General features: G+C 29.1%; 1 protein-coding gene across 3 annotated transcripts in view; it reads left to right on the top strand.

The window, feature by feature from the left end:
• Duox (dual oxidase) overlaps nucleotides 1–21,733 on the top strand; it is a 201,744-nt gene that overhangs the window by 167,104 nt on the left and 12,907 nt on the right. For all 3 annotated transcript variants that reach the window (XM_043045166.3, XM_043045167.3, XM_087168163.1), the window contains exons 17-24: nucleotides 6,856–7,041; nucleotides 8,328–8,550; nucleotides 11,230–11,502; nucleotides 13,074–13,116; nucleotides 14,257–14,420; nucleotides 18,510–18,740; nucleotides 21,057–21,150; nucleotides 21,227–21,276. In XM_043045166.3, coding sequence (XP_042901100.1) covers nucleotides 6,856–7,041; nucleotides 8,328–8,550; nucleotides 11,230–11,502; nucleotides 13,074–13,116; nucleotides 14,257–14,420; nucleotides 18,510–18,740; nucleotides 21,057–21,150; nucleotides 21,227–21,276 — 1,264 coding nt within the window. The remainder of the gene's footprint in view (nucleotides 1–6,855; nucleotides 7,042–8,327; nucleotides 8,551–11,229; nucleotides 11,503–13,073; nucleotides 13,117–14,256; nucleotides 14,421–18,509; nucleotides 18,741–21,056; nucleotides 21,151–21,226; nucleotides 21,277–21,733) is intronic.

The following is a 21,733-nucleotide window of genomic DNA, read 5'->3' as shown; positions in this document are numbered from 1 at the left end:
ATACGTATGCATAGATTTGAAGTAATATATTTATCAATTTCTTGATTATATATTTCATAAATATTAATAAAAATACGTAGTCAACATTTTTGAGCATCTCTCACAACATCACAAATTTCTCAACATCTTATAGGGCAAACTAACCAATGAAGGAACACTTAAGCTTAGCTTGCCGTTAAAAAAAATCATAAAAATTTCTAAATTTGTTATTAAATGCAAATTATGTAAAAGAAATTAGATAACTTACATAATATTGTTTTAAGCTTTTGGTGGTTTAAATAATAAGTAGTAAGATAACCAAGTGAAGGAACAGTTCTTACCAGTGAATAAACACTAAATTTTCAAATGAATGAACACTTAATTTTGAGAATGTTTGATGCTCGTTAGGAATCCATAGGCCACACAAATGTCTAAAAACAAGATTTTTCTTTGAATTGCAACATATGACCATAGTTAACGTGGAAAATGTTACTTTTTTTTCAGTCATGGAATGGAAAGTAAAATATGTTTGAATACATAATTTTAAAAAAAAATAATAATTTTTTTCCACGCAGTTTAATAGTCAATTCTAAATTATGAATGTTTATTATTGTGTGATCTAAAAAAGTGATCTAATTATAATAATAATAGTAAAAGCATCATCGGATTGATGATGCTTTTACTATTATTATTATAATTAGATCACTTTTTTGTTTACTCTTTTCCCCATATTTTTTGAACGTCTTTTTCATCTTAAGTATTTTTTTTTCTCTTCGTCATACTTTCTGCTTTAACTTTTTTTCAGCTCTTTCAATCTCTTTAAATTTTCGTTCTTTTTCTGAAATTAATGCAAAAAAGTAATTTATTTATTTTTCTTTTGATTTAACCTTCCTCTTTTTTCCAAATTTTTGGCCAATGTAAATGTATCTTCGAAATTTCTTTTGATTTTTCAGTACCATTTCTAGAATTCCTCACTGGATAATAAATGAGAAAAAGGAGTTTCGAAGTTTGAGTAAAATCCATCTCTCATTGACTTATATCTAGTGAGTCATCAGCAGTACTTACCATTTACTTATGGAACCGATTGTTTTTGCAACTAACAATGCCTCAAGAGGACTTATCTCAAAATCAGTTTTCAAGATATTTTCATTATCAATGTTAGTTGTATCAGCTTCAGTGCCAAAATTTGATTAACCAAATGTTCTTTTTGAAATAAATTCTTCAATATTGAGAAAAGCATAGGCTATTGGATATTTGGGAGATTAAACTTTTCTGTCAGTGTTCCTTTAAAAATTTGCAACATAACTTCTGAGATTTCCATCTCAAGCTTCTGAAGAAATAGTGCATCGTTACTCTCAAAGCATGTGTTTTGTTGATAAGCTGTCTTGCTCATTAACTCTTGGTGTCTGTTTTGCATCGTTCAACGTTTTCTACATCGAATGGAATAATATCACATTTCATAAAAGCATTTTAACTTCATCAGTTGATGCCTCAAAATCTTATTTAAAAATGGATGTAAAATTTTCTCGACATATTGTTTTACGATTCTTTTGTTTTCAAGATCTAACGGGAGATTTCAATGAATTAGGTAGAAAAGTAAACCAGAAAATTTGTTTTGATGAACAAAACTTGCTCAGTTTCAAATTGATATGAGATTTATACCTATCCAGAACAAGCAAAATAGGGAATTTGATAGCATTTTTAATTAGCCATGGGTAGAAACATTTGCAATATATTTGTAAAATGTTGCTGCGATCATCGTTTCATTTCATGAATCGCTTTTTCCTATGAAATATATGGCAGGGACTGATTCTGTAATATCTCAAAGAATTCTTCAGTAAGGAAAAACTACCAAGGGAGGTACTTTTTCTTTCCTGGGTACTTTGGAATATAAATCCTTATAATTTTTAGGGAGAAAAATTTTTTCCGTTTAAGGGCAGTATTCAACTCTTGCTTCGTTCGCATTGTAAATGCAATCACTTTCTAAAAGGATGCCAGGGCTACTTCTCTCTTAAAGATTCTTCTAAAGTTCCTAAAATCAGTATTTCGAATATTATTCTCTAAGGGAAGTTTTGCTTTTTGAAATTATCTTCGCATTGCCCTGAGTTATCGTTGGATGTCACCTTAAAAAAAACTTCACCCATTTTTTACCTGGATGATTGTCTTTAAATGGATTTTTCCTACCAGTTCCCGTCAGGACATTAAAGACCGCAATAAGATAAAAATTTAGCTAATTATTGGCACAAAAGCCTGCAAAGAAATTTTCCATTCAAGCTCTTATTATTATATTTAGTCAGTAAATATGGTTTATTAAGGTGTTTAAAGTATGATGTAATAACTAATCACTATATTTATAAAGATAATAAATAATATAAATTTCAATTGTAAACGGAATTTTTTGATGTCCTTAAATTAAAATGTTAAGGCTTGTAGCAAAAGAAAAAAAAAATTACTGCATTGATTTTTTTTACAAAGTAGTGAATTATTATTTTTTCAATCTAAGAACCTGTGCCTATTACTTATGTAAAACTTATTTTAATATAGAGTGAAATAATTTAATATGTTGTGTAACTAAATGGATAATCCCAAGAAACTGAATCGGAAATATAATAACGTCAATGATTTAAAAAAATTATGGATGATAATAAAAATAGACATGTTTTGAGCGTCCAATAATAAAAGTCACAAGTTATTCAAGCCTGACAAGTCTTGAGAATGGGCGATTATATTTGAACGCTCGAAATATGTTGACTTTTGTTTCCATCTTCATATGTTTTGAAGCCAGTTGAGTTTTTATCGTCAATTATACTGTTTTACATTTGGGTCTTGATCATTATTTTGATAAGGATTTTACACTCGTTAAAGTAAACATATGCATTTTTATATTTTAACAGGATTTATGTGGTCTTTAAAAACGTAAGAGAATCCATATTGTAATATTATATTTAACTTAAAAGTTAAAATTTTGAGACCAGATATTTTGAGTTAATGAAATAAAGTATTTTATCTTTTAAGTTTTTGTGCCCCCATTTCAGTATCTTAAAGATCTTACGAGCTCTGTTTAAAAAGAAAGTATCAGATATATATAAGAAAACAAATTAATCATAGTAGCAGTATTTGGTGGTAAATGTAGCGTATCTTAATTGAAGAATATGCTGTGCGACATTTTATGGTCAATTTGCGAACGTAAGTTTCACAATGTAACGAAACATGAGGATGCTATTTGCTAATCATTTTTATCCAAAGAAAACCATGTAACCTAAATATCTAGCAGAATGAAGCGATTTTTTAAACAATGAATCATACAATGTGCAACATATTATTTCAATATCTTATTCTTAAACATAACATATTTCAATGTTTTTAAAATGGCACTAAACATTCATCAATTCCTTGAGTTATAGAAAAAAGAAATCTCGTAAATTATATAAAACCTTGTGAATTTGCATTAGAATTACTAAACAATTTTTTTTCTTTTTTTAAAACTTTCTTGCCTATAAGACTCGATTAAAGCTGTAAAAATGATTATCCCTAAAATTTTTTATATAGCTATAATAAGTTATGTTAATTTAATTTTAGTATGAAATCCTCGAATAAATATAGCAAAAACAGCATAATCTATATAATATCAGATAAAAAGTTCATGTATTTAAATTCTAAAAACTTAGAAAATCATAAATAATATATAAATCGATGCAAATTTTCTTTTCAAAGAGGATTTAAATAACTTTTTTTTTTTTTGCTTTTTGGACAGAAATCAGCTTAAAAATTGTCTATTGCCTAGAAACTTCGATATATTTACTGTTAACAATTAATTAAACCTCTCTCAGCAATCACAAACATTATTTCAATTTTTTTTACAGTCAGAGCGTGGTTGCCTAGCAAACCTAGTAAAATGAAGCATTCTTCTTTTGAATTAGTCAATGGGTTATCTTAAAATATTAATTTGCACAGGCGACTTTTTTTGGCGGCTTTCTGGACTATCGCCAAATATATAAACCTTTATTACTGCCCAATTTACCACCCAATTTTTTTAAAATTTTGTCTACCCCCCTAATTCAAGTGTCTAGATTCCAAATATGTTTAAAAAAATATATGTTTATTCAGAGAAAGTACGTTTTTGTGTCTGATTTCGTAACTTAATTAATAGTTAGCACTAATTAATTAGCATATTTGAGGTCACCCCCAGGAACCATTAAGATTGACACTTAGTTCGTGAAAATCCGATCATTAGAACGAAAGTTATTCAGGGTGATTCGTTTTTTTTTTGCGGACTGTACATTTCTAGGAAATCGAAAATTCAAAGTAACCTAAAATTTTATTGAATAATATTCTTATGTTCTTTAATGTTTTTGCAAAATTGTTGTTATTTATTTAATTATTTTAAATTTTGAAAGTCATGGATATTAATTTAATTTTAAATTTGGGAAAATATAATATAATTTTATAATATAATCGTATAATATAATTTTAAAATCAAATGTAATTTTAATATCAAACTTTTTAAAGATTTGCGCGATAAAGAAATTTTATCTATTGATTTTAATTTTAAGTTTATTATTTTTATTTATTTAAATTACCATTGATTTAAAATTGTTTTACTCTTTAGAAACGCATTTTAAGAGCACAAACATAAACAAAGCAAACACGGGGCTTCAGATAGTTTTGTGATCTTTGAGCTAGTAAAAAATAATTGAATGTGCAGTATAAGTTGAAACAGAAGGTATTTAAACACGAAGATACCTGTGAATGCATATATATTGCATATTAATTTTATAAATTAAAAAAACATAAGCATTTTTTAAAATTTTTTTTTTTAATTTTTTTTTTTTTTTTAGAAAGTTTAACGAGTTTTAGAAAAAAGTAACGATTTCATTCGATATTTCCGTTGCAAATACTTGTACTTTTTTCCTAAAAAAGTAACGAAAGTACAAGTAAAAGAACTAAATTTGAAAAGTAACGAAGTACAAGTAAAAGCACGTACTTTTTACTTGTACCGGCGGTACAAGTAACGAAAGTAAAAGTACAGCCATATATGGTTAGATCGTAGTATCAGTATAGCACGGGATTTAAATTAAAATTATAAAAAGCATAGGAGAACATTTTTTCACTGTTTCATGAGATTTTATTTAATATATCTTAGATACTTTCGCATCGTTGATATCAAATCAGCAAATCTCTCTCCACGGTTTTTATCAGAAATGACAACTTTAGTCAATTTTTTCGAAGTGCACAATTTTGAAAGGTTATATGTAAGAATGGGTTGCAAGAATGCGACTAAGTTTTAGGGGATTTAGGTAGTGCTCTATTAGGAACTGTTTCCTCATGTTCTTCTGAGCAGGTCATAATATTGAAGCTCCCCTAGCCTCGTACGATGACATTTCCGGGCTTGTAATTTTAATCCTGATCGTGCGCCTTAAATCCTCAGAAAGTTTGTTGCATGATTTATGCGACTCCTTGAACAGTTCGACAAAAAATAGACTAAAAATGTAATTTTAAAACAATCTGTAACTTCAAGTGAAAATTAATTTTAGATATAAAATCTCCGCACCCGAATAAGACAAGATCAGGTAATTGTATGAATACCACAAATAATTTATTCCCCAGTGTAATAAACAAGAAGAAATTTCTTTTCTTTGAGAATCTGAATGTGATATCGGTGGTACTAGTAAGGAGTTTCCATACAGCAGAATACTTGCTGCATCTTACGAGTTTTTGATTTAAAACCAGATTTTTCATCCGAAAAAATCTTTCCTTCTATTGTGTATGCTTCTGAAGAAAATGTAATTTTAAAAAATTCCTCGCTCTATTTTATTTTTTTTGTTCTATAGGGCGTGATTTCTTTCTTTCTATGAAATATTTTTCTGTTTGTGGCTTTTTTTCTGTCTTATTCTGTCTATGTGGTTGTGATTTCTTGTATCTAGTAAATTATTTTCACAGGGAGTAGCAATAAAGGTAGAAAATATGTAACCCAAATTAAATAGCCTTTATTTAATTCCGATGTTTTGTTTAATCTCAAAACATACATACTTTATTATGCATAGAGCAACACATCTAGTGATTTTCCTCCTTGACTATTGGGAAGATATTTCCATTTTATTAGTAATATTTTACTCTATGGTTTGGTGTAAATATTGGTGATGTTTTAGATGTACATACATAGTAAACTTTAGGGTCACGCTGTGTACCCCCTATGGGACTTATAATAAATTCCTTCGGTAGGGAACATTATTCCATGTGAATATAATACCTGGTCCAATTACAATATTATAGGTTAATATTAAGGTCTGATATTGGGACGATATCTAATATCTTCTAATAACTTCTCCTACAAAGCTTAAATAATTATGAGGTAAACTTCGAACTTAAAACTTTGATTTAAAAAATTCACGTATTCTAAACAATCAAACGCAGACAACTCATGAAAATGAACCAAAGAAACATGGCCCAATCATAATTTCAACCGAAATTCCTCAAGAGATATTTACCATTTGAGTTGTTCATTGCTTCAAACAATACTGAAACCTGTCCATTTCATAATTATTTAAATTGTGAATACAATTGTAAATGTGGAGGACAAACAAGACTTGATGTTTTCTCTTAAATACCAGCTCTTAAAATAGTTTAAACAAAATCAGTTCTACGACAATTTTAAAAACGAATTTGTAACAAATGACTTATTGCTGTTTTAAATCATACTAGAATGCTTTTTTTTAAATCTAAATGTGCTTTCCGAGCATGGGAATATGTAACAGTTTTTCTGATTCTAATGCAATTCTATATGCAATACTTGTTGCTTTTATGTAAATTTTTATCAAAGTTGGAAATTAGATTAGCATATTTTATAAACATATATTTTACTATTATTTTCAAAAGGTTTTACAGTTTGAACATCAGCAAGCCAGAAAAAAATTTCTTCATAAGTTAGAAACTTTTTTGTCAAGCAAAAATAAAACATTGGAAACGATACAGACCTACAGAGAAGCCATGCTGGCCAATGCAGAGACGAAGGAAAAGAGACAGAAAAGACTAGAACATTTCTTCAGAGAAGCTTATGCCCTGGTAACTTTTCTAGTTTCATAGTTTTCAACTTTTCTAGTTTTTACTCTTGTTTTTATCAGAAGTTTAATTTCCACTTAATGGTAATAAATGTTGATTTCTTTGAGTGGAAAGATAACTTCATTTTTATGTTAGCCACTTACATAAGCATATTATGAGTAAATGTATAGAAAACTAAACTCAGTGGCACGACAGCCAAAGCCTACTGTGCCCATCTCAGTTTTCTTGACCGTGGGCTCTGGGATGCAGGAGCAGATGTGCCGGTTAGGTGGTCAGCCGAACGCGAAACCCCCAGTGTTTAGTTCCCATTAAAGCTTGATACACATTTATCGACCCACTGAAGGGATGAAAGGCTGAATTTACCTTCCCCGGCCCGAGGATCGAACCCAGGACCTGTGGCACGGGAGCGCGAGGCCCTACCACTCAGCCACCGGGCGTAAATGTGTAGAGCATGTTTGAAATCGGGAAAAACTTTTATTCTACTAATTTCGCTTAATTTACAATTCCAATTTTCTCTCGTTTTGTATAGCATTTTAAATTTCAAAGGTTCATTGGGCCGAGGAACTAATATTTTTCTCACACTCTCAGAAATAGAACTCTTACTTTTGACCATTCAGCAATCCTTGAGCAGTATTTCGTTAATTTTGAGAATCATTTCATCACGAAAGCACGTGATTTCTGACGAACTCTCAGATGTATGACGAAAATGTTTCCTTAATTCGAAACTTTACCGTAGTGCATTGCGAGAGACTGTTAACTAGAATAAAGATTAGATAATCGAGTATAAACTTACGAATTACGTTCACCGGTTTGTATGGTAGTCAAGATGTTGACCTTGTACCAAGAAAATCCGGAGTTTGAATCCATCTTCAGACAAGGGTGTATAATTTCTCTATGTGTCTTTGGTTGTGTCGTGCTACCTATATGGTTCCCACGTTAAAATGATTATTTGATTATTTAAAAATGTTGGATCCATAAGGCACAACAAGTTTTCTTTTTTTTTCTTCTTTTTTCTTGGAAAAAAAATAGAATGACGAAACATTTCTTTAATTTTGGCGAAATTAGTTTCCGCGAAAAAGTGACCATAGTTATTTTGTCACTTTGACGAAATTTTCTCTCGTAGCATATACTAGGAAACGGTTTCGTCATATACGAAGATAGTTTCGTAATAAACGCGTATCCTTTTTATGCAGTGTATTTTCGAAGTCTGACTGAAAAGGTTTAAGAAATCTTGCACTAATATATTTATACGTTTTTAATGAAACGCTTACATTTATGTTATTTTACAGACGTTTGGTTTGAAACCAGGAGAGAGGCGTAAACTGGAAGACATCGGTAGTGACATCATCATGGTGATGAGGACGTCACTATCGAAAAACGAGTTTGCTGACGCACTGGGGATGAAACCAGACTCACTTTTTGTTAAACGCATGTTCAACTGCGTTGATAAAGACAAGGATGGAGAAATCAGTTTTCAAGAGTTTCTTGATACAGTTGATCTCTTTTCAAGAGGTAAAAATTCAATTGATATTTTTAAACCATGCCGATATTTCAATTTAGCAATAAAAACAGAACGAAATATTTATAACTCTTGCGGATGATTTTCTTTTTCTCGAAACAATACATTATTTCCTTATAACTCTTATTTTAGAGAAAAAAATCAGTCATTTAAAATAAATATTTGTCAAGAGCACGAACATCACAAAACTAAAGTTTTCGGGGTAACTACTTGTTTGTTGTAGTGTAATGCAAAATACTAAAGTATAATTCAAAAATATTACTTCACTATGATTGAATACTTGCTTGAAAGCTAGTTTACTAAATTTCATACAACACTGAAAAACGTTTTTTTTTTTCAATTCGTACAAATACTTGCCTAATTCGGATATGAAGATTTTAAATCAAAAATTATTTTTGCTCTAAAGCTACGGATTTTTTTCAATGACATTTTTAATCTATTTTTGTCGAAATGTATAAGTCAAAAAACGTTATGCATAAGAGGTCGCGAAAATGTTGCGACAAACTTCCAGGGGAGTTAAGACACATTATTAGAATTAAAATTGCATAAGAATGTATGCTCCAGGGGGTTCCCTTATGACATGTTCCGAAGCACGTGAACAAACAGTTCTTAAAAAGGTAAGCACCCGCAACGGCGTATGATGACACTTCCAGACATAGATTACTATGGAAACCAATCCTGCTTATGTGCCCTAACTTCTCTGGAATTTTGCCGCAACATTTATGCGTCCTCCTATTATATATATAACACTTTCAGATTTGTAAATTTCAACAAAAAGTAGACTAAAAATGTCATTTAAAATTAACTAACTTAGAACGAGGAATCAATTACAGATTTGAAATCTCAGACACAAAAATATCTAACATCTGTTAAAAATCGTTCCTCAGTTTAATTATTGAGTCAGGTAATATAAATTGGGCAAAAAACAAACAGTAAGGACTTCTTAAAGGTCTTGTAGGAAACTAGTAACAGATAACTCGCATTATAAGTGAGGATAAAAATATATTTTAAAAATGATAAATGAGGAAAATTATCCATAGTAATAAAACATGTTTGAAATTGTTTTAAGCAATGTTAAATCCCTTCGCAATACTAAATGAGTTTTCTTTTGAAATTTCGTAAATTATTATTAAATAAATATACATGGCAAAAACAAAGAAAACGATATAGATTAAAATAGATTGGAAAAATTGTTAAAGAATATCGTTTTAGTTTCCTTTACAAATTCTTCACAGTAACTGTTAAAGTTGATTATTTAAAAGAAAATGGATTAGTTAAAAGAAAATTCATATTTTACTACGGTTGGTAGGAATTTCATTTTAAGCCGTGTCTGTGAACGATATCTGGGGGAAAAAATACTCCTGCTAATTGCACTGTCAAGATGTTGTCCGATTTAATCGGTGTCATGTTGTACAATAAAGAAGCGCCTAATGAGCCAGTGTTGTTTTGGAAACTCGTCTGCGTTAGTCATTTTCACATAGTAAATTTTGATCCAATTTTCTTGAAATCTCTTCTTTATTTCTTCAATCATCTACGAGCACACAATTATTTTTTCAGAAAAATTATCTTTTGGATTCAATGAACATTGACTTAAAATTATGCCTTTTTTTCTTCCAAAGAATTTTTAACTTTAGAGATTTTATTCATTAATTTTTAAATTATCCAAATAAGTTTCCATGAAAAAACATTTTAAAAGCGTCTCTGGTTGACTTGGAAACTTATCTACCTATATCCATCCTTAAGGTATGTTACTTATTATTTACTTTAGAACAATAATTTAGTGTGTTTTTCTATTTTAGTTTCAACGGATATATATATATATATATATATATATATATATATATATTTCTCTCATGGGACACCATTAAGTCGAATTTTCAATACTATATATTTTCTATACAATTTGACAATACTATAGCTTATATTTTGTTAGGTTGTCTTAAGTAATAATTTAAGTAAAGTTGAGTAGTTTTATACGTTGAGTATTTTTTTAATAATGATTTTTAATAATGAAAGAATTTAATAATAATGAATGAATGAATGAATTTAACAATAAGGAATTTAATAATCAATTTAATAATTTTCTTAATAATGAATGAATAAAAACTCAGTTACGAAGTAATTATTTTCATTTATTTTTTATTCTATCTAAAATGACTTTAGAAATTTTAAACATAAAAAGTGCTGCGGTGCCGCATACTGTCATACTAATTATAGGAGCCTGAGTTTGCCTTATTTGAGAGATAGCTTATATATATATTATACGATATTCAAATTATCACTCGAGAGGTGTGAGAGAAGGTAGCACAGCACATAATGAAGTATTAGGATGAATTTTCTATCACATCTCATGATAAAGATGGAAATAATTTTAATACTTCTGCTGCCTATGACGCTGAATTATCTTAAACTCATACTTACGAAGGATTGTGTAATTTAATGGCTGCTAGACATACTTGAAATTATAACAAAAATTCAATACATAAAAAACTTTGACAGTTGGAAATGACAGAATACATAAAAACTTTGACAGTGTCTTCAAAACAGTTGGAATTGAAATCAGAGTACTTTCACTTGATAGACTATTTTACATACGAATTTCTAGACTACATGCAAAAAAAAGGAAAGGAAATAATTCACGTATTTACCATTAAGAAAAACTTTACTTACAGGAAAAACGGATGCCAAACTGCGAGTAATCTTTGATATGTGTGATGACGATGGAAACGGTGTCATTGATAAACAAGAACTTACTAAAATGCTGAGATCCCTGGTTGACATAGCCAAAACCAACTCCTTGGGAGAAGACCAGGTAATGGAACTCATCAAAGGGATGTTCAGCACTGCAGGATTGGATGAAAAGGAGAAACTCAACTACGATGATTTTAAAGTTCTCATGAAAGAATTCAAGGGAGACTTCATCGCCATTGGTCTAGACTGCAAAGGTAAATGCATTTTTTCTTCTCTTTAAAGTTGAATTTTAAAAAAAAAATTAAAAGCACGAAACTTCTTTAGGGTTATGCATAATAAATTCTCTACACTGTCCTAAAATTTATGAAAATTTATTCATAAAACTAGGATAAATTAATCTTTAAGAGACCCAAATTACCTAAATTACAAAATTAATGCTTGTTTCAGATAAGTTTAATCGAATTTTAAAAATTTTTAGTTTAAAAATTATTATGTAAGAGTGAATTCTCTCGTAAAAGAGTCTTAAGATTTTATTGCTATACCTCTAAACATAAAATTTTATGTATAGTTTTTATGATGTTAATTTTATTATTATTATTATTATATCTAATGGCATGCGTTTGGTCCGCTGGGTATGGAATCACTCCACTAAAATGAAAACACTCTCGTGGACTATAAAAATAAAACGCTCACTTTATTAGCGTTCTTCACATGGTGTTCACTAGCACGCTCTGAGACGATCTTTCAAAGCACTTCAAGGAATACATTTTCAAGGCTGGTATAGATGGCTCTTTAACAGCATGTACAGGGAGCAAAAAATGGATCACCCTGAAGAACTTTGGATCCAATGATCGGATTTTCAAGTTCTAGGACTGACTGGTTCAGGGGGGGGGGTATCTCAAAACTGCTAATTAATTGGTGCAGATGATAGTTTAAGTTACGAAATCAGACGTAACTCTCAAACGTACTTCCTTTGAAATAAGCATAACTTTCTTACGAAATATCCGGGTTTCTGACCTCCAAAATGTAAGAGGTAGCCATAATCTGAGAAATATAGTCCAGGTAGTTTTGATCCCTTCATATTAATTTTATTTTTTACTTAATTCGCAATATCTCGAGAAGTTTTTAAGCGAATTAAAACATGTTTGAAAACAATTATAACATTCATTTATCCAAAGTTAATTTCATGCAAAAAATATTTTTTAGTAAATATTTCAATTTATTTTATTTTATTTAATAATAGTCAAAGAATCTGTATTGTAAGGTATGTAGTTTTTTACATTATTATAAAGAATGTAATTTTACGAAGCACAATGCAAATTTTGAGTGAAATCGATCGAATAATTCCTGAGAAATTAAGATTTAAAAATTTTTATTATTGAAATTACATTTCTCAAAAACTAATGAGACTATATTTTTCAAATTACGACTATCCCCTATATTTTGAGGGGCAAATATCCAAATGTATGGCGTATTTTTTAATAGGATAAAGTACGTTTCTCGGCTTGATATCGTTACTTAAAATATCGTCTTCACTAATTTTTTCTCTACAGTAAACTTTAATTTCCAAAAGTACCATTGACGTTTGAAAAAAACTCGTACTCCAAAAACACCTCATGTCTAATTAATTAATCTGAGGCAAAACGAAACAATATGATAAATTGAATTATTTAAAGCCAGTAAGAAAGTTTTTCTGTGAAAATGTACCGCTTGTTTTATTCTAAGAGTTAGTCATTTAAAAAACTGTTTAATTTGAAATATAAATATAGATCCTTAATTCTATCACTTACTTCCTTTATTACTAATGTCATTCTTTCTGTTACAGGAGCAAAACAAAACTTTTTAGACACTTCAACAAATGTGGCAAGGTAAAAACAATTCCCGAATTTTTCTCTATGTATCATAAATATATTTAAAAAATTTAAGTATTAAATATACAATACTTTTCAACTGAATTGAATTTTATCATAATAATGTTGAGTTGATTAGTAATATACAGCTCAGTTTGATTTATTATATAGTATATCAAATTTCTTCAAGCGAAGTCTTGGCTTCATATCTTGGCTGTTGTGACCCAGATTTATATAATGGCCCAAAATGCTAATTTATATTTAAAGAGAAAAGCTTAGCTTTTTCTTTGAGTACCTTTGAAAAAAGAAAACTTATAAATGTGATAATGCATTTTTTAAAAATAACTAAATTAAGATTAAATTTGAGTTATTTTTAATTAAAAGTTATTTTTAACTCAAAAAATATAAATCTCAAGTTTTAGTACCCTTTCTATATCGTAGGATATTTTTAAGATGCGCTTCTTCACATTCTGTAACGAAATCCATTAAATTCAATAAGATATTTATATATTATAAAAGTATCTAAAAGGTTAATTAATTCAAATTTCTTAGATTTCTTATCATTTTTTAGTATAATTAAAAGCTTCGACAAACCAAGGTAATCTTAATTATATTTTTATATCGAAATTCACTTTGTTAATCTATACATTTGGAAAAAAATTCAAATAAATGTTTCAATTCAAATACTTTTTCAATTTATTTGGTCTCGGGAAATTATTTTCATCTGATTATATGAAGAAAAAAAATTTTTTTCATTCAAGCATCCTGCAACTGTAATATGTTAAGCTGAATCCTTCAGAGGTGAATTTTTGAATTCAAATAATCTAATTTTAGTAATATTTGTATCGTAAATGTGGTTCAGCTTAACGACGATATAAGTTTCTTAAGAATGTTCACGATAAATTTATTCAAAAGACATCGCAGCATTTTAATTTCTATTAAACGTTTAATTTAAATATTATAGAGATATTTTTTAGTTGCATCAGCACAGGCCAGAATAGCCATTTCAAATCATATTCCGTCAATTGAACAGTACTCGTATTATTATAGTTGTAAAGGCAAAAACAAGGAGCGATTAAGCGTAATTTTCCTCGTTAAAGAGTTAATGATTCTATTTTTTAATATTGTTTTTGAATTTTAAACTAATTTACTTTTCAGAATGACAAGTTTTCAAATAAATCACCATCCCGAAGAAAGGAAGAATTATTGGCGTCAAAAATACAACCACATCGCAACTTTTCTCGAAGAATATCGCCAACATATTTTCTACCTTTTCGTGTTCTATGTCATTAACATCGTCCTTTTCTTAGAAAGATTCATATGTAAGTATTCAATATATACAATACATTTTTTTAAGTATTATTTTCACTAAGAAAGTAAGTGCTTTTTGTAAATGGAGGAAATGGTTAGAGAGTGTGCTTCCGATTTTGTTTCATCTATTTTTCTCAAATAGCGGGGAAAATAATAAAGGAAAAAATTAGTTTGTATAAAATTTATCTATAAGCGAAGAAAAAAAATATAATTCTAATAGTCTAATTAATTCCGATTTAATGAATTGTTCGTTTTTCACCATTGAAATGAAGGCAGACGTCCTAATTAAATGAATAAAAATAACCTATAAACGATTTGTTTCAGCAGTTGATAAAAAATATTTTCTATGCTCTTTCGGCGAATTTTTTTAATTTATTTGATTTCATTTACTTAGTCATTTTTATTTATTTTTTATTATTCATTTTTATTTATTTTTTATTATTCATTTTTATTTATTTTCATTTATTTATTTTCATTTATTCATTTTCATTCATCTATTTTCATTTATTTATTTTTATTTATTTATTTTCATTTATGTATTTTCATTTATGTATTTTTATTTATTTATTTTCTTTTATTTATTTTCATTTATTTATTTATTATTTTTTATTTATTTTATTATTTTATTATTTTCTATTTATTACAAAAACTTTTTTCGGACATTTTGACAAGGTTATGAAAATACAAAAGAGGATATGTTTCGTTAAGAAAAAATAAATATGATTTAAATTTAACTAAATTCAATTTTAAAAGAAATCAAAAATTGTATTTCCTCCTCCAAATCGCACAAGTGTGCTTTAATCTCAATACCTTTGTTTATCACGTTGTAAAAGTTGATAAACAGAAGTTGCTTAGAGAAAAAATTACATCATTGTACGAAAATACGAAACAAATATATGAAAGATATCTTTTTTAGCTGCTCTATATTTTAGGTGGCAATTGTTAATCATGATACCATATACCACGCAATATAAATGTAATTTGAATCGTCAACAATTATTGAAGGACTTTTTATATTTTATTCTTCTATAGTATAAAATGCTGCCTTTAAAGCAGGGAGACATTTTTTAATAATAAAATAAAAAATATTATTTACCTTTTGAATAAACAATATTTTTAATTGTTCATCATCACCAACTTCATACAAAAAGCAATTCACATTCTTTATAGTAAACATAATTTCAGAAAATAAATACTACAAAATTTAATAGTTTTTAGGTCAAATAAATCATTATGATATGATATATTTTTAGAACTTAGTTACCGCCTTGTGGTTACCACTTTATTATTTTTAACTAAATATGTGTTTTACTGTCTGAAATTGCAGAGAGCGAAATTTAACATCGCATTTTTCCACCTTGTCATTTCTTGTAACTATAAGTCAATTATTATCATTAACATTCTTAAGTAATTATATTATTATTCTTAGTAATATTTTATTTTTTTATTGTGTAATAATATTATTATTCTTTATAACAGTTTCGAAAACTGTTAATTATTGAGGAATATTGATAAAGTTAGCAAAACATATTGTTTAACTATATGAATGACATTAGAACATTTATTATAAAGATGTTTTATGAAATATTTTGTAATCCAATTATAAAAAGATGATAGAAAAATGTATGCACATTCATTCTTTATACTAAGTACTGCCTGTATTTTACCCAAGAAATTAATTGGAATTTTTTTTTTTCTAAAAAAAAGAGCTAGAAGCTTTCTTTAAACTGCCATGTGCAATTATTATTGCTATCAATCAGGTATTTTCACTAAATTTGCTTCACTTGCTTATAACTGGTATGCTAATTTATAAAATTTTAAAAAAAATGTCAATTTATATTAAGTACTACTAATAATAAAAATTTCAAAACATTTTTAATGATATTTTTTTTTATTTTCATTTTCATTCTGATCCTTAAATATTCAACAGGATACTCTTCAGAACAATATATTTATTACAAAAATTACTCCATTAGGTAATTTTTTTAATGTGTTTTTTTACACTTTAATCTCTCAATACGAGATTGACAATACCCTTTTTTACCACATTTACTCTAAAAACTACCTTTAAGCATTGCTTTCAAAGATTTCTTTTATTAATATTACTTTTTTTATTTTATTATATTGCATTATTTTATTTAAATACGATTTGTTTTTATTTATTTTTATTGCCATCATTATTATTATTAGAATTCCATTAGCTTCACTTTTTGACATGGAAATAAAACTATGTTTCATTTCAGAGCTGCCATCTAGTGCAAGTAAAAGTCAAAAGAAAAATAACTTGGGATACAAAAAATAAAAATTTAGTTTTTTAATATCTCGTGATTTTAAGGAAATTTATATTTTGCTTTTTGGAGGAAAATGACCGAATTTTTTGGTATTTCGAGGTGCTTTGCTCCTAACTGTAAAATAATGAAACCTAATTTTTATAAGTTTCAGTGCTGCCATCTAGTGAAAAAGTATAAAAACAGAATCTGACTCTACGACTATATATACCCGTATAATAGCGTACAGTGCACATGAGACATGATTTAGAATCTTTACAACTTTAATGAGTTAATCTTAACAACTTCCAAGTGAAACGTTTTTTACGGTTATCTCTAATTTTCTCAATCACGATTTAACTCGGATGAACCACTTTGGACACGTAAAAGTTTATTGATTGCAAATAATATATAAAGGAATAAGATTTAGTTGAATAAAAACGTCATACGAAAAATAATATTAAGAAAAGACCAACAATTTTTTAAAATTATATTTTTGTGTTTACAAGCTGGTGTTACCCTGAAGAAAAGAGTTGTGCACATAAGCTATCGCTATTTATTTAAAAATTGTCGTAATGATAATTGTCGCTATGAAAATTTCATGGTTTTAGGAAACAACATTCTTAGAATAAAATAAGGGGGGGGGGAGTTCAGGAAACTATTAGTTAATCAGGGGATGTAACTATTAGTGAATAAGGGAAAGTGATTGTGATTCGACCCAACATATCTATGAGTAATCAGTCGTTATAAACACTTTTAGTATGAAGAAAGCAATAAAGAAATTAATCAAAAAAGTTGAGAAATTGAAATTATTTATGCAAATTACTCATTGTTATGAATTAGTTATATGCTAATTGATGCTGAATTAGTGAAAACAGGTAAACAGTGAAATGTGTGAATTCGAATATTAGTGAAAGAGTAAATTACTGAACAAATGAATCAATTTTAAATAAATAAGGAATTTACACAGAAAACAGAGAGTACAATTTATTAATATTTATTTTCATTCGGTTATTTAGCTATAAGTTGCGCTCAAAGCAGAAAAGTAAAAGATGTAAACTATTGAAAGCATTGTCGTATATAACTTGTGTAATGTCAAAAGTTAAATCATTAATGCTGTTTTTCGAAGCTCTGTCCCGAAAGAAAATAAAAAAAAGTCATAGTTTAAGTGCCTTTCACTTGAAGCAATGCGAGGATTTTAAACTGTATATATATATAATCGTGCCATGAAAAATTATCTGGTCTTTTAGAACAGACAAATAACTTAAATTTTTTAAAAGCTATCAATTTTTATGAAAAAAATCGCCAATTTGTTATTTTTCCACCTAGATAAAAAATTTCAAAGTCTCTGCCTTATTCTCAGTTTTCGCAAGTATTGAAAAATTAGACCACAAACGCTTTTCATTTTCACTGAACTGTGGTTTTTCTCCATAATGACATGACGTTTTGCACCTATTTTCAAAATAAGCGTAGACAGCGATGGCTTTAGATAAGTTAAACTTGACCTGACTGCCATAAGTAACAGTTGCACGGCATATTATTCGCAAAAAAGCATAATTTCGTATTACGATGGAGACTTCGAAAAATAGCCTTAATTTTTCAATAACAGAACAAAAGTTAAATTCGAAAATAATCGTACTGTATGTTACATACATTGGTTTAAAAAATATTTTTAAATTGCTTAAAAAATATATAGCTCGGTTTGAGATAAATGGAACTGTAGATTTTAAATTAAGGCAATCTTATTTAAAATACAGCAATTTTCAGGAGTGATTACAAATGATGAACAGTTTTTTTTAACAAAAAAATAATAAACCTCAATTTTTTTTGCAGACTATACGTACTTTGCAGAGCATATGGATCTTCGTCACGTAATGGGTGCCGGCATAGCTTTCACACGTGGTTCAGCTGCTTCCCTTTCCTTCTGTTATTCTATCCTCCTGTTGACTATGTGTCGGAATCTCATCACCAAAATTAGAGAGACTTCTCTGCAACAGTTCATACCACTCGATTCCCACGTCCAGTTTCACAAGATAGTAGCCCTAACGGCTCTCTTTTTCACGAGTAAGTCAACTTTATCAACAATGATCTTCTTAACTTCTTCTAAGCCAGAACTACACTCTAGTGAAGGTTGAAGCTTCCTCAATTTGCTTCCTCCGAAGCAGATCATCGATAATCAGTTTAACTGTAATATGTAACTATTTCACTGTGACTGAAATTCATAATTTACTTTTTTTGATTCATAGCATCTTTAAAAGAAAGAAGAAAAAAACTATTGAAATTTATTATAGTCTTTATAAATGAAATAGAGGTTTCAAGGACGATTTCCCCACTTTTCCCCTCTCTGTTACTATGGTATCACAAATACGTTTAGTTACCAAGGCAACGAAAGCAGCAAATGTGACCTTGAGAGACCAGTTTAATTACAAGGAGTTTAAGATAGTTTTGGGCCGGGATAGCCTGGTTAGCAGAAAGTTAGGCCCATGGCTAAAGAGGTCGTGAGTTCGATTCCTGCCGCCGAAGACTCCGTTTATAGTAAATGGTAACTGGTGCACGTTAAATCTGTCAGGTCAAGAAATCATCCAGGTTCCCACAATAAATCATACTTCTGGAGGGACGGAATTGGAGATTGATCATTCTTTGCTTCAAGTTAAAATTACGATCTGTGGATGAAGGAATGGGCCCGCTCTATAAACGGACTGTGACGCATGTATGAGACAGAAGTCGAATTTTGGCTATAGATGGCGCCACTGAAAAACAAGAAGCTCGCTTCTCTTGCCTTAATGGCATACGACAATAACAACAACATAAGATAATCTTCATTAGATTAACGTTGAAATCACAAACAATCCGGCGTTTATGTTGTTTTCCAACCATTTTTATTGCTTTATTTATTTATTTGGGATTTGTATTATTACTTTTATTTATTTATTTATTGCCGATCAAAGTAACTCAAAAATTATTATTATTATTAATTTTTTATCTCTTGAATCGAACAAAATTTTTAGTTTCCTAATAATCTAGATATAAAATTAAACTAATCATTGACCAAATAATAAAAATAGAAATAAGATTTGAAAATCCTTCAAAAGTTTTGCTTATAATTACATTTTAGTAGCTATTCAAAAATATCTAAGATTGTTTTGCAGCAAAATGCAAATAAAATATATAAATCAATTTCATAAGAAGACATTCAATTTATTGAATTTATAATAATTTGTTGTTGTTGTTTTCAATGCCACTTGCCAATATCAGCAAGCCTGCTTGGTGAAACCAAGTGAATTTATGGCAAAAGTCACATTTCTTGTTTTTTAGTGGTGGAATCTATGGCCAAAAATACGACTTTAACCTCACACGCCTCCCAACCCGTAGGGCAGACCCATTCATACATCCACAGATCGTAGTTTTGACCTGAACCAGAGAACGATCAATCTCCAATTCCGTAACGCCAGAGTTTTTTGTTATGAAAACATGGAGGACTATGTGACCCGACAGATTAAACACGCACAGGTCACCATTTACTAGTCTTAGGCCTGTGGGGATCAAACCCACTACCATTTGGACATAGGCCAAGCGCTCAACCAACCAGGCAATCTTGTAACTAATCTTAACTTGAAATCTTATTTTACCTTGTTGTGCATTTCTAGATTTTCATATTTTTCCTTTACTGTGAAATGATTGCCCAATGAAAATAGTATTTGAACTGATATTTAGAGTATAACACTTAAAAAATCATTTTTGTTGGTTCTGTAAACTTTTTACTCAGAATTAACGTACATGTTTGTCATACAATATGTCCCAAAATGCCGTGTACAGATTTGGAAGGGGGGTACAGAACATGATTAGAAGCCATAATTACATAGGAAATCATGGATGAAAACGTCACACTCACGACTTACAAGTACCACAGCAAAAGGTGTTCGAAATTGAGCCAATTGGCTTGGATGCACGAATGGCACCTACTCGACATGGATTGCCGAATATTTTCGGAGATACCAGGCATTTCACTGATCGTAGCAACAGTGATGGAGATTCATTCCACCAGGTCCATTTCAGAATTTTCGAGAGTGTCATACACAATGCTCTTCATGGCACCCCAGATGAAAAAAAATCAAGGGGACATAAATTAAGTGATCTGGGAGGCCAAGCAATGGGACCACCAGGCCTACTCCAATTGTGCGTCCAATCCAAGCCCAATCCAATCTACTCGCTTACAGCGCCACCAATCGATTTCCTTCCATGCTTTCCTATGTAATAATGGCTTCTCATGATGTTTTCTACCTCCCATCCAAGTTAGTACTTGGCATTTTGGGACATCCTGCATATTTAATAAAGAAATAATATTTTTATTTATCTCAAATGAAACGGTTTCTGTTCTAGTTGTCCATAGTGTGGGGCATTATATAAATTTTTACCACGTGTCCACACAGCCTCTGGATCATCTCAGGTGTTTAACACAAGAAATGCAATTTGAGTAAGTGCATTAGTTGTTTCAATAAATAGTTTAAACAAATGATGTCAGCTACTTTATTTTTAAATTTACTTTATAGGTCTGATTTCAAGCCGACAATTGCTTTCTGGTTATTTAAAACCGTAACAGGTAAAAAAAAATATTACAATTTTTATTTATCTTTTTTAATTAATTATTACATTTTATTCCAATTTGAAGAATTTAGATTAATAAGGAAGACAATTTCAAAATAGCTAAATAAATATTGGTAAACAGATTTATATGATGACGTTCAGTTTGCTAAACTTCATTTTCTCTTGCATATAGTATATAAACTTTGCGTGAAGTTCGGATCACTATTTATTATCAATTAAAACATTTTTATGAATTAACCCTCTAATCAATAATTTCTGATAATTGCACAATAAAAATTAATCTAACTAAGAAAATTAGCTGCATAAGTTTAATACCTACCTATTTGTCTTTTACGGCCCACAAATGAAACTATTATCCCCTTTTATTTAAACTTTTTTCATCCTTTACAATTTCATACCTTCAAGAAAAATCTGTGAAGACTTCTCTTTTAACCGTATTATATTTTCTAAAC

Source organism: Parasteatoda tepidariorum, chromosome 7 (assembly GCF_982258835.1).
Source record: "Parasteatoda tepidariorum strain Cologne lab strain chromosome 7, Ptep-v5.0, whole genome shotgun sequence".
Taxonomy (NCBI): Eukaryota; Metazoa; Arthropoda; class Arachnida; order Araneae; family Theridiidae; genus Parasteatoda; species Parasteatoda tepidariorum.
Note: the sequence above shows the minus strand (reverse complement) of the source record. Positions and strands in the feature narration are given on the sequence as shown.